Here is an 11,945-nt window from a genome sequence, read left to right as displayed (position 1 = left end):
TGGGGGCTGGCTGGTTTGCCCTGAAGGATGTCCCGGATCAGGGTGGTGGTTCCCTTGGGGTGTGGGGTGGCCTGGGTGAGGGGCCTGTCATGCCCCCTGGCAACCCAAGCAGAGGCCCTGGTATCTAGAATTTATTTATATTCTACAACTGAAACTTTGTAGCCTAAAGCAGAGTCTGTGTGTGGAAAGCTTGGCTTCCCCCTACCTTTACAGCTCCGTGGCTGCTGCCATTTCTCTTTAGATTTATGTATCTTCTATAATTGAAACTTTGTAGCCTTGAGTGGATGCTTAGGCTGGCAAGGGCAGGCAGAAAGTTTGGCTTTCTCCATTGCCGGGGAAACCCAAACCTCCCTCCTGCTCTCTGTGGCTGTAGCCATCTTGGTTGGATTTATTTGCATATTTGCTTCTGATTGGCTGGTGGGTGTGGCTTGTGGGTATAGTGGAGTGATGGTTAATTTGCATATTACTCTTTTATTGGATAGGATTTTGTGAAAATGAACAAATGAGTTGTAAAGTGGATGCACAGAAACCTTGTTAATAACTACTAGTCACGAAGAATTCTGACCACTCAGATATGGTGTCTATTACCGAAGAGAAGGCAGAATCTCAGAGGGAGGGAGGCGAGAAGAGATTAACCAAGGAACTTATATACATATATGGATAACCCATGGATACAGGCAGTGACTGAAGGCTTGGGGAGGGCAGGAGCAGGGAGTGTTGGCGAGGGTGTGGAGAAAAGTGAACCCTTTGGGAATGCAGCCTGGTGCCGCCACTGGAGATTCCTCAAAAAGTTAAAAATGGATCTGCCTTATGACCCAGGGATTCTATTTCTGGGCCTGTATCCGAAGAAACACAAACCACTAATTTGAAGGAATATATGCAGCCAAATGCACCCCGACGTTCATTACAGCGTTATTTACAAGCAGCCCAAGTGCATCAGCAGACGAGTGGACAAAACAGCTAAACACAGCGGAATACTCCTCGGTCATAAAAAAGGACATCTTATCTTTTGCAACAGCATGGGTTGACCTGGAGGGTATTATGTTAAGTGAACTAAGCCAGTCAGAGAAAGACAAACACCATATGATTTCACTTGTATGTGGAATCTAAAGAACAAAATAAAATAATAAAATAGAAACAGACTCATAGACACAGAGAACAGAGGGGAGGAGGTTTGAGGGCTGTGCAAAAAGGTGACGGAATTGAGCAGTACCAATTGGTAGTTGCAGAATAGCCACAGAGATGCAGACTGCAGCATGGAGAATGCAGTCAATAATGTTGAGACAATGGGGTTCAGGGCCAGGGGAGTGCTAGGGGGAGGAGGGGGTCTCTGTACAGTGTGTGGTTTTCTGGCCACTTTATGGTCCATCTGAATCTGGTGAGGAATGGTTTAGATGTGAACTGTGGTTGAAAAATAAAAAAAATTACAGCCATGTTGTCGGACACAGATGATGCCCCTACAGAGAAGGCAAATGCGCTGAAGAGGGCAGGCTGCCTGTGGCGTGGCTCCCCCAGCTCCCAAAGGCCTCGCATCCCGGAGGGAGGAGGGAGGGAAGCAGGGAGGGAGAGACGGAGGACTCACTTCCTGAGGACACTGGTTCAGCATGTAAAGTCCCCTCCGGGGACCATGCATCCGCCTCAGGCTCCCCCTTGTGCCAGGATTACTTTTCACGTGTGCTGGGTAATCTCCGCTCCTCTTAGAACAGCTTTTGCTACTTTTCCTGTGAATTTAAAAATAGCCTTAAGGAGGCAGGCTTTTTTTTTTTTTTTAAGGAGGGCAAGTTTTTCATCTTGGTAGAATTTTTCAGCAAATCAGTACTTATTTCTAGGTTTGTTACTCAGTGATACATAAATTTCAATTAATCTGAAAGAAAAAAACAAAAACCAACAGTTTGATTTTCCAAAGCACAAACCACAGGCCCTAACAGTTTATAAAACAAAATATAAAAATTGGAATTCTCTGTTATGTGTTTGGATTCTGATGGCTTGGAAATAAAACTTGCCTTGTTTCTTAGACTACTGTTCAGACAAAACTCTTATTCCTACCCCAAGAAAATGTAGAGCCCAGGTGAATTTCCCGCAATGAGTAGTCATTTAATTAAAGAACAAAATTAACAGGAATCAAAATGTTGCAGCTGTATTTCGTTAGACATTATATAAAAAAGGAGAAATATAATACAGGAAATGGTTTTGTATAACATGAACTTAGAGAGTTCTCAACTCAGTCATGATCAGAATAAAAATGTCTTTTCAACATAACACAGAACGACACCGCGTCACACGCCCTCAGGCCCGAGGTCCGGAGTGCTGAGCCTGCACCTGTGCGTCTCCACCCCCTGTCCACCGCAGAACTGAAAACAAGGCTCCGACGGTTTTCTTCTGCAGTTACTCCGGGTCGCTGAGGCCCCCACGGCTCACTCCTGGGACACCAGAGCGAAACGTGTCCGTGTCCGTGTCCGTGTCCGTGTCCGGAGAGCAGCGAGGGTGACCTCCCCGGCCTGCTCGCTCCTCCGGACACAGCGGGGAGTCTTGAGTTGAATTCAGGAGAGTCCCCTGATGAGTATCCAGTGTTGGTATCAAAAGTTAAACACAGATTCTTCTCAGAAGAAAATCTCTACGGCCTGTGGAATCTAGAAATTATATTAAAAAGCACAATCATTTCAGGTCATACATACATTTCAGGCCATGAGTTGAAATGGCCAAAACTTCCCACAAAGAAATCTTTTGCTATTTAAAGTGTCTCTTTAGTCCAACCTGAAAAACCTGTTTTGGTTGAATTGCATGAAGCACCTCAGTGGCCCCCACAACCCTCAGTCTCCCTCGTACCCACAAAGGATTGATACCCCAACGTCTGAAGACTACCTTACACCTATTGGAAAGCGGCTCGCTAAGTCCCGGATGTACTCAGAAAGGCCAGGACTGCGAATCAGAAGTAACGGGCAGAGGAGGCCAGTTGCTGGGCATTACAGTGAGTTACAGTTTTGCCTGCTTTTACAACTGGTAATGTGTTTGTGCTTTAATGCACTTAAAACAATCTCATAGGACTAAAAATATTGTTCAGACTTTTACTGTGGACTGTAAATCCTAAAATGCAGTAGTATAAAAATCTTAGAATTATTTCCTGATGTCCAAGTTTTGGACTCACTCTCAAAATCTCATCATCTAAGACAGCTGTCAAAAACTTAGGAGAGAAAAAAACATCTTAGTCATTTCTTTTAATAAGTACGATGGGAAAATGTAGTAAAATGTTTTATATTACCATACAGAAAACATCCTTTAACACAGATTGAGCGTTAAAAATAATTTTGAATGGTGACTGGATACTTTCTTTCCTAAGCATTTTTGATTTCTGAAAACAAGATGATCCATTCCTTCCTAAATATACATCAGTCCTGGGGGAAACGTCAAAAAAATTTAAACAGACTATCCAAGTCCTCATTTTCTCCTGCCCTTGCAGCCTCCTCTTCTCCCCTCAATATTTTCATCATAAAGTGGCTGGTCGGACAGGATCGCATGGCACCGGCCTCAGTTTCACAGCTACGCTGGCCTTACAGGGCAAACCTGCCACATGACAGCGCTGTGGCCACTCTGTGACAAACAGGGTGTGTGTGTGTGTGAAGGGTGGGAGGGATGGACCAATTGTTCTAGTTTAAGGCAGGCTTTCCTTTCTCCTTGCATCCAGGGCTTGAGCATCTTTAGACCAAGAGAGAGAGGACAAACCATCTGCTGGAAGGGGAGGCTTACTGCTGAGGGATGAAGGCCTTCTGAGAACTTCGAAGGGGGACTGCATGTGGCAGCCACGGAACAGAAGAGAACATGCAGCCCACAGGCAGAGAAGCCGATCTCTACTCTCCGCCAACGAGAGACCCGCCATCTCAGTGGACCACGTGGACAGAGCAGAGATGCACCTCGCCGGGCAGTCCCGGTTCTGGAAGAACCGGCCAGTGTGTTCCCACTGGGATGTACGTTCTGTGGGGATGGGCATCCTGCACCGCCCACCTCAATGGGGCTGGCACACAGTAGGTACTCAAATATCTGCAGGGGAAGTAGGTGCCCTCTGAGCAGGTAGGGAGCGTGAGTTTGGGTGAAGATGTGACTATAAGTGTGAATGAGACGGAGAAGGGAACGGGCGGGTGAGGGTGCTCCCTGGGATAACTAGGAGTTCTGTGAGCTGGAGGGTCAGGCACACCATGAGGGTAAGCAAATACATAGCAAACTGCTTTCACTGCCTTGAGAGTAATTGTCCAAGTGTACATTAACGGGTAGGTTAGCCAGTGGCCTTGCAGGCCTGTCCTCACAACCTCTCCCTTCGCAGCCCGGGGAGGCCCGGGGAGGCCCGGGAGCCAGCGCCCTCCCTCTGCGTGGGCGAGCGTTCTGACTGTTCTGTCCACCTCCCGCAGGTACTGCCTGTTCACCTGAACACAGAGTGCTTTCTTTGTGCCACTTCTCTTTCTTTTTTCATGGATACCATGTTACACAGTATGGACTTCACACAAATAGAAATCTGACCTTGTCAAATGCTTGCTCGATGCGTGCACCTCCATCTCGTTACTCTTGTATTCATTGAGTTCTTTACGAATCGCTGCCTGGAAAGAAAAGCAGCACATTGGTTCACAGGGCAGTTTGTTAACACAGGAGCGTGTGTCGTGGCTGTGGAGAAACCACCACGGCTAACAGTGCTGCCTTCTGGTAACGTGTCCCTAAGCAGAAAGGAAGAAACACCTTTTTGCTCGGACTTAGACTCTCACTCATCTTCCTGGTCCTACCGAGCCAGTGCGGCTGGACTGCCTGAGGAGGGGGCGGGAGCTCGGGCTGCACTGGCTGGCTCGGGGGTGGGGGTGAGAGGAGGGGAGCCCACACCCGCGAGGGCACAGGGCACGGACGCAGCAGGAACCCGTTTGTGGTGCGCCAAGCACAGCTCCGTGAAACTTAGGAAGGAGTCACTCTAAGTCAGCGTGCATTGGTGTCTGGTGTCATTTGAAATGGGACACGATCATTGCCCGGGGGTGACACTACCTCTCGCCTGGCCCTCCTCCAACACCCAAGGCCCACCCTCCCCCTCCCGGGCCGGTGACCCAGGAGCAGCAGGCACGCCCGCCTCTGGGTGAGGACGGGCTCTGAGGGGAGGACTCCGGGGGGGCTGCTCCCACCTCCAGTGGCTGTCAGACGCTTTTCCCGCCCCTTCCAGCCCCTGCGAGCTGGTGGACCCGGGCAGCCACGCATCAGTCCACGAGTGTCTGCATTTCTCCAAACTGTGCAAACCCACTGGCATTCCGGCTCAGCACAGACGGGGGAGGGACCGTTCGCAACCCCACAGGCTCCCTGGCTGCAGGTGCTCTTTCCAACCTCTTCCCGAGGCTGCAGGAGTCAGAGGCAGGCAGAGGGCAGGCACTGCCGGTCTGACTCCAGCCAGGCCCCAGCGCTGACCACTCCAGCCAGGCCCCGGCGCTGACCATGGCCAGCACTTCCTGAGCTCTGTTCCCGAGCTCTGCTCAGGGCTAGTAGCGCTGCCTCTGTCAGGGCTCTCCTGAGGACTAATGGAATGGTAGCTGATAGGGGTTCCATGCGGGCAGAGTCAGGGCATGGTGGAGGCTCACTCACCTCACAGCCCCGGGACCTCCTTCCTTCCTCCTGCCTCTCTGGCTGCGGCTCAGAGGGGCCGACCAGGATGGACCCAGAGCCACCTCTCCCTCTAGGGAAGCTCTCCTCCATGCCTCCTGGGCCTCTCACACCCCTGCCCCTCCCCTCCCCCCTCCCGCAGCTGGCTTTCTGTAAGCCTGTCACCCAGCCCTGCCTCCCTCTGATTCATCCCCAGCCTGGGTCTCTGCTCACACACTCTTGACACTGGGGGCTGGAGGAGCCTCTGCTGTGGGCGGTCCAGGAGCCCAGTGCACAGGACAGCCCGCAGCAGAGACTCCTCCCACTAGACACAGTAGCGCCCCCCACTGGTGACACTAAAAATATCTCCAAACATTGCCAAATGTCCCGGGCCAAAGGTCCCCTAACCGAGAACATGGCCCTGATCCAGGTGCCTCTGTGAAGCCAACATCCGGTCAAAGCATCGCGTCATTTCACAGAGGATGGCCACGGCAAGAACACGCTCCCCGCACGGCGCCGGTCCCTCGCCCCGGTGCCCCCCAGCTCAGACAGTACCTTGTCTGCCGCCGACAACCTTGTCCAGGGCTTGTCCGCCCGTCTGTCGTAGTCCTGGGCTTTGGCCACTTCCACGTAATCACTGAATCGTATCAGGATTTTCCTGTCTCTCAGCTCATCCACGGTGGGTCTCTGATTAAGCTACAACAAAAGGTCAGCACCGTGAGGCACCTGGGCCAAACTCGCTGTCCTAAAGTACTTGGAACTAACAGCACATGCTCATAGGAAACAGAAAACTGCAGCCGAGAGCTCTCACCTAACGCAAACCACTCCGAGGAGGAGGGTTTAACATCGGTGGTCGCCAGCCGTTCGGACCTCCTGGACCAGCGGCCTGCGGACCCCCATTGGTGAGCGCTGGTTTAGATTACGCGATTACGCGTCTAACGGCCCAGCCCTCCCCTGGAGGCATGTGTCCTTGGATGGGCTCCCGCACCCTGTCACCTCCCAGCGTGTCTGGCACAGGCTCGGGGGGTTGATGAACTTACGCATACATTTTAGGGCAGAAGTGGCTTCTTTTCAACTCTCATTAGATAAGCTTCTTTAAAAAGTTAAAGTGCTAACTACAATTAGTATTTGTAAGTCAAGCTCAAGTTAGGGGAGGGTAATCTCTCCACGCAGGACGAGATTTTATTATTGTGATTATTATTATTGTCATTATTAAGGGAGCTCAGTGGAGGCAGCAGAGGGGAAAGGCCAGCACGTGTGAATTTAGAGGATCGGGGTTCTGAAAGGCCCGGTGGCAGAAGGAACCAACGTGGGCCTCAGCAAGCTTTCATCTAATGCAGCCCCACACCCCAGCCCTCAGGCTGATGGAGTTTCTGCCGTCAGGGGCTGCCACACAAACTCAGGTTTCCAGAATCTAAAGGAAACCAAACCCTGACATCAGGTGTGCTTTCCTGGGCTTCGTGTAAAGAGCCCATCAGTGAGGGAGGCCCAGCCCATGCCTGGCTCCCCAGAGGCAAAGGGACAGGCCACCGGATGGTCCTGCCCGCAGGCCGGCCCTGGGTGAGGGCGGCACGCGAGCGGGCACCACGCACAGGCACCGTGCCTCCAGCGCCTGCTGAGTGTGCCCGCTGTGCCGGAAGCCGGTGCTCAGGACCATGCAGGGAGGCCATGCCAGCCCGGCTCCCTCGTGCCCACCCTTCACTGTCACACTCAGCAGACAGGTGCTCAAACCCAGTACCTTTCTCGTCAGCCTCTGCTTGATCTCTCTTCTCTCCTCCTGCTCGGTCTGGTCGTTCCTTTCTGTGCAAGGATGAAAAGGGGAAAGAAGGGAAGAAAGGTGAGACCCTCCTCTCCCCGCCGGCAGAGCACCTGGCTGTCTGTCTCAGGCCCAGATGGGCTCTCGTGGCCACCTGGCCAGTGACACCTGTCCCCGGCTCACTTCGTGTTCTCCATGGCGCCGGTCACTGCTCAGGAGAGCGTGTCTCACCGACACACAGGACCGTGTGGGAGGGAAGCGCCGCCATCATCCCCGCCCCGGCCCCCGGTCACAGGTCCACGGGGCACACGGGGGCAGCTCCCCTCTGCCCGCCCTCCCTGTGGGCAGCTTTACAGCCATGGGACAGGTGGCAGGCAGACAGCGTAGAGTAGGAATGTGTTATAGTACGAATAGTATAAGTATAGTATAAGCTATCTATAACACATTCGTACTCATGCATCAATGAGTGAATGCTAATAGCACTGTGATTGCTTGCTTTTTTTTCTCTTTTCCATTTACTAGATAGACATACTTTTATTTTTAGCCAAGCAATATAAGCCGAGGAACACCCTCTTCAGAGTCTGGGCAACATATGCTTGCCTGGGATTTATGTTTTCAAGGGTATTTCCAATCCAAACACACCCAGAACCGGCTGAGTGCTGGCAGGAGCGTAGCTCTCACGCGATACTGCAACGCCCCTCTTAAAGGGGCCGCCTCACCACGATTGGCTCTGCTCCCTGCTGCGACTGAGCGCTCCTCTCCGTGGGAGCTAAAAATAGAGCGGACACTGAGGGGTGTGAAAACCTGTCTCGCCCTGGGATCCGCCGCAATGGATGCCCTATTTCTGGCGCACTGCTGCTAAATAAAGCCCCGCTCCCGGGCTCTCTCAGCTCCGGGAGACGCCCCGTTCCGAAAGGGAACCCCACGGTTTCCACGTAATGAAATGTCACCTGACATGCCTTCCTTCAAAGCATTCAAACATCATGCGTTTGGGGAACTGGGTGGGCAGAGGTCTCCTGTATTAGCCACTGGCCTGTATTTTTTTTTTTTTTTTTTTTTTTTTTTTTTTTTTTTTTAAGGAAGCATTAGGAGGCTGGCATGGCTCAGGGGTTGAGCATCGACCTAAGAACCAGGAGGTCATGGCTTGATTCCTGGCCAGGGAACACGCCTGGTTTGCAGGCTTGATCCCCAGTGTGGGGCATGCAGGAGGCAGCCAATCAATGTTTCTCTCTCATCACTGATGTTTCTATCTCTATCCCTCTCCCTTCATCTCTAAAATCAATATATATATATATGCTTCTTTTTATATTAAAAAAGAAAGCGTCATCTTGCATTTGGGTGTTTTATAAGGGAATCCAAGAAACAAACCAGAAGAAACCACCTCTAATCAGAAAGCTGGTGACACAGTAGGGAGACAGGTAGAAGGGTCGCACGGAAGGCCAGCTCGGAGGGGTTTCAATGATGAAGCCACACTAATTGTCCAGGCGCAGACAATCAGCACAGTCTGTCGGAAACACCAAGCAAACTGGATCTTTCTTTCTCCAGTCGTGACCGTGGTCAGCATTGTCACCAAGGCCACTGAGCTCTGCAGGGCCATGGACAGCGGGTCTGCGAGGGTGGCAGGGCCCGGGCTCTGCTGCCACCACCTCCATGAAGCCCTTCCTTTTCCTGCCCCTGAAGGCCCCTGCGAGCTGATCCCCCACAGGCAACCACGCATCGGTCCACGCGTGTCTGCACTCCTCCTCCTGAGCTCTGCCTGGCTCCTCTCAGCGACGGGCATGGGGATCCTGAGCTCACCCGAGGCCAGGGGCCCTGATTGGAGCCTCCATTCCCAGACTCCCTGGAAGCAGTGCCTGAAGTAGAGACTCCAGGGGATCAGCTGGCAGGGCAGTGGCATCCCTCGTGGGGCAGCAGCTAGGGCGAGGGTGACAGACCTGGGCAAGAACTCAGGCTCCGTCCCTTCCCAGCACTCGTGTTAAGGAGTCCTGTTGCTATCCTATGAGCTCTAGCTTCCTCCTGAACATGGAGATGGTGTGCAAACCTCACACTTGGCCGTGAAGATGGAACGAGGGAATGAAAGCAGCGTCAAGCCCGCTGCTGCACAGAGCGGGCCAGAGGCAGGACCAGGGTTCTGGGTGCCGCTAACTCTCCTCCCCTGCGGATGCAGGCAGAGCTCGGGGTGTTCCTGCCCTCAGTCCGAGGGGAGCCCACACAACGGGAGGTGCAGAACCATCCTGAGCAGAAATGGCAGACGGAGGGTCAGGCCTGTGAGTGTGAGGCTCCTCCCTGACCAGAGACCTGACTGCTCTCATCCTCCCGGAACACAGTCCCCGCAGACAGCCGGGCGCTCAGGATGTGAGAGGCTCTGCTGCGGGCACAGGCGCTGCTTCCATGGCGAGGAGGGACGGCCCTGCCAAGGCCACGTGCCAAGGCCACGCATGGGAGACCCACGCCTTCCTTCCCCGGCGCAGTCGGCCGCTCGCGGCTCCAGTCAGTGGGCACCGACCCTCTTTGTGAGGCTGACGGGGACTGGAGAGACCGCCCATCAGGAGCGCTGGCTGGTGGCCCCCGCAGGCCACCCCGGGGGCAGTCACCACGGCCGGGGAGCGGTCCCTGCACAGAGGCTCTGAGTCTGCTCTTTAACTTGTGCCATTGACGTCTTGAACTGTTACTTCAGGACATCTGTGACTTACGAGCTTTATAGCTGAGTGACTTACTTTTTAAAAATTCAAATACTTGGTAACCTGCCCTAGCTGCTTTTGCTTGGCGGAGAGAGCATCAGCCTGTGGACTGAGAGGTCCCGGGGTCGATTCTGGCCAAGGGCATGTACCTCTGTTGCAGGTTCCTCCCTGGCTGGGACCTGGTCTGGGCACGTGCAAGAGGCAACCAATCGATGTGTTTCTCTCACATCGGTATTTCTCGGTCTTTCCCTCTCTCTTCCATTCTCTCTAAAAATCAATGGAAAAATATCCTCACGTCAGGATTTAAAAAAAAATTTGGTAACCTAATATTTTAAATATATATATTTTTATTGATTTCAGAGAGAAAGGGAGAGAAAGAGAGGTAGAAGCAGCAAAAATGAGAGAGAATCACTGGTCAGCTGCCTCCAGCATGGCCCACACTGGGGACTGAGCCTGTAACCGGGGCCTGTGCCCTGACTGGGAGTCCAACCATGACCTGGTTCATAGGTCGATGCTCAACTACTGAGCCACACCAGCCGGGCTGGTAATCTAACATTTGACTTCCTTCAGCTGGCCACATGACTGAGCATGTTACTAACAAAAAGCTTTCCTGTTTTTAAAAAATTTTTTGAATATTTTTAAAATTTTATTTTAGAGAGGAAGGGAGAGGGAGTGAGAAATAGAAACATTACTGATGAGAGAGAATCCTTGATTGGCTGCCTCCTGCACGCCCTCTCCTGGGGATCAAGCTTACAACCTGAGCATGTGCCCTTGACCAGAATCGAACCCAGGACACTTTGGTCCACAGGCCGGTGCTCTATCCACTGAGCAAAACTGGCTAGGGCATGAAAAGCTTTTCTGTATGTCCTCCCACGCAGCCTAGCACTCACAATAGAGAACGCAGTTGTCATGGCTTACGTTTGAGAAACAAAAGGAAGAAGTCTTAATGTTGAGGTTACATGTTTCCAATTGTCTCTAAGGCGCGGACTGAGTGAGCGAGGGCCGGGCAGAACCCAGGTGGGACTCGGGCCCCGGAGCCGGCCCCGAGGCTGCTTTCTGAGGGAAGGCAGCTTGTAACTTTGGGAAAAGATGCTCCGGGTCAAACACCAAACCCAGAGGATGTCTGCAGTGCTCATCACATGGGCGGGAAGAGAAATGGAAACACTTGGACTCCCACCCGAGACTCCACTCTGCAGAAAACACTGCGGAAGGGAAGCCTGTGGAGCAGATGAAGACTGGCTGAGAGCACTTTCCGAAGGGTTCCCACCCCCCTCACAGTGATGAAACTGAGAGGACCTGCTCCCTACGTGGTGGAGGGACCTGTGCACGCGGTGCGGACACGGCGATGGCACGCGCCTCCCGGACCCGCGGAGCCTGAGGCCGCCTGCTGCGCGGCTGCTCCCTCTGAGCCTGGGCTGGTGCCCGGTGTGGCGGGGGCGTGTCCCGTGGATGGCACACGGTCTGCGCTGCCGGTGCGCTCTGTGGTCACCCCAGAGGAGCCCCGCTCATCTGCCGGGACCTGCCTGAGACCCGGGCTATGGCCCCCAGGCACCTTCCGCTGTGCCAGGCGGCGCTCTCAGGATTTTAAGGGGTGCTTCTGGGGACAAGGACTCTCCCCGGGCGCGATCTTCCCTGAGGACACAGGGGAGCTGGGCTGCAGAAGGGGGCCACCACGGGACAGCGCCCGCAGGTCCGGCACGGCTCAGCACAGGTGCAGGGGACCCAGCTACTCACGTTTCAAGATGTTCCTTCTCTCCAGCTCCTCCACAGCGGGTCTCTGGCTCAGCCGTCTGCGGAAAAACACCAGAATCACATTGTGCACCATAGCGGCCCCGCAGAGTCCACCTTCCACGGGGTCCTGGAGGTCGGAGGTGGCCGGTGCACCCCTCAAGATCGCTCCCCAAAAGCTG

The 11,945-nt window shown here is 53.3% G+C and overlaps 1 protein-coding gene across 5 annotated transcripts in view; it reads right to left on the bottom strand.

Moving 5' to 3' along the window:
• Positions 1–2,071: 2,071 nt before the first annotated feature.
• Positions 2,072–11,945, bottom strand: part of PHACTR3 (phosphatase and actin regulator 3) — a 168,886-nt gene continuing 159,012 nt past the window's right edge. For all 5 annotated transcript variants that reach the window (XM_084888983.1, XM_084888981.1, XM_084888982.1 and 2 more), the window contains 5 exons: positions 11,770–11,825; positions 7,337–7,398; positions 6,154–6,294; positions 4,510–4,586; positions 2,072–2,630 (listed from right to left, as the gene is read on the bottom strand). In XM_084888983.1, the coding sequence (XP_084745109.1) occupies positions 2,615–2,630; positions 4,510–4,586; positions 6,154–6,294; positions 7,337–7,398; positions 11,770–11,825 (352 nt within the window). In that variant the 3' untranslated portion in view covers positions 2,072–2,614. The remainder of the gene's footprint in view (positions 2,631–4,509; positions 4,587–6,153; positions 6,295–7,336; positions 7,399–11,769; positions 11,826–11,945) is intronic.

Source organism: Pipistrellus hanaki (assembly GCF_964339955.1).
Source record: "Pipistrellus hanaki genome assembly, chromosome: 6".
Lineage (NCBI taxonomy): Eukaryota > Metazoa > Chordata > Mammalia > Chiroptera > Vespertilionidae > Pipistrellus > Pipistrellus hanaki.
Note: the sequence above shows the minus strand (reverse complement) of the source record. Positions and strands in the feature narration are given on the sequence as shown.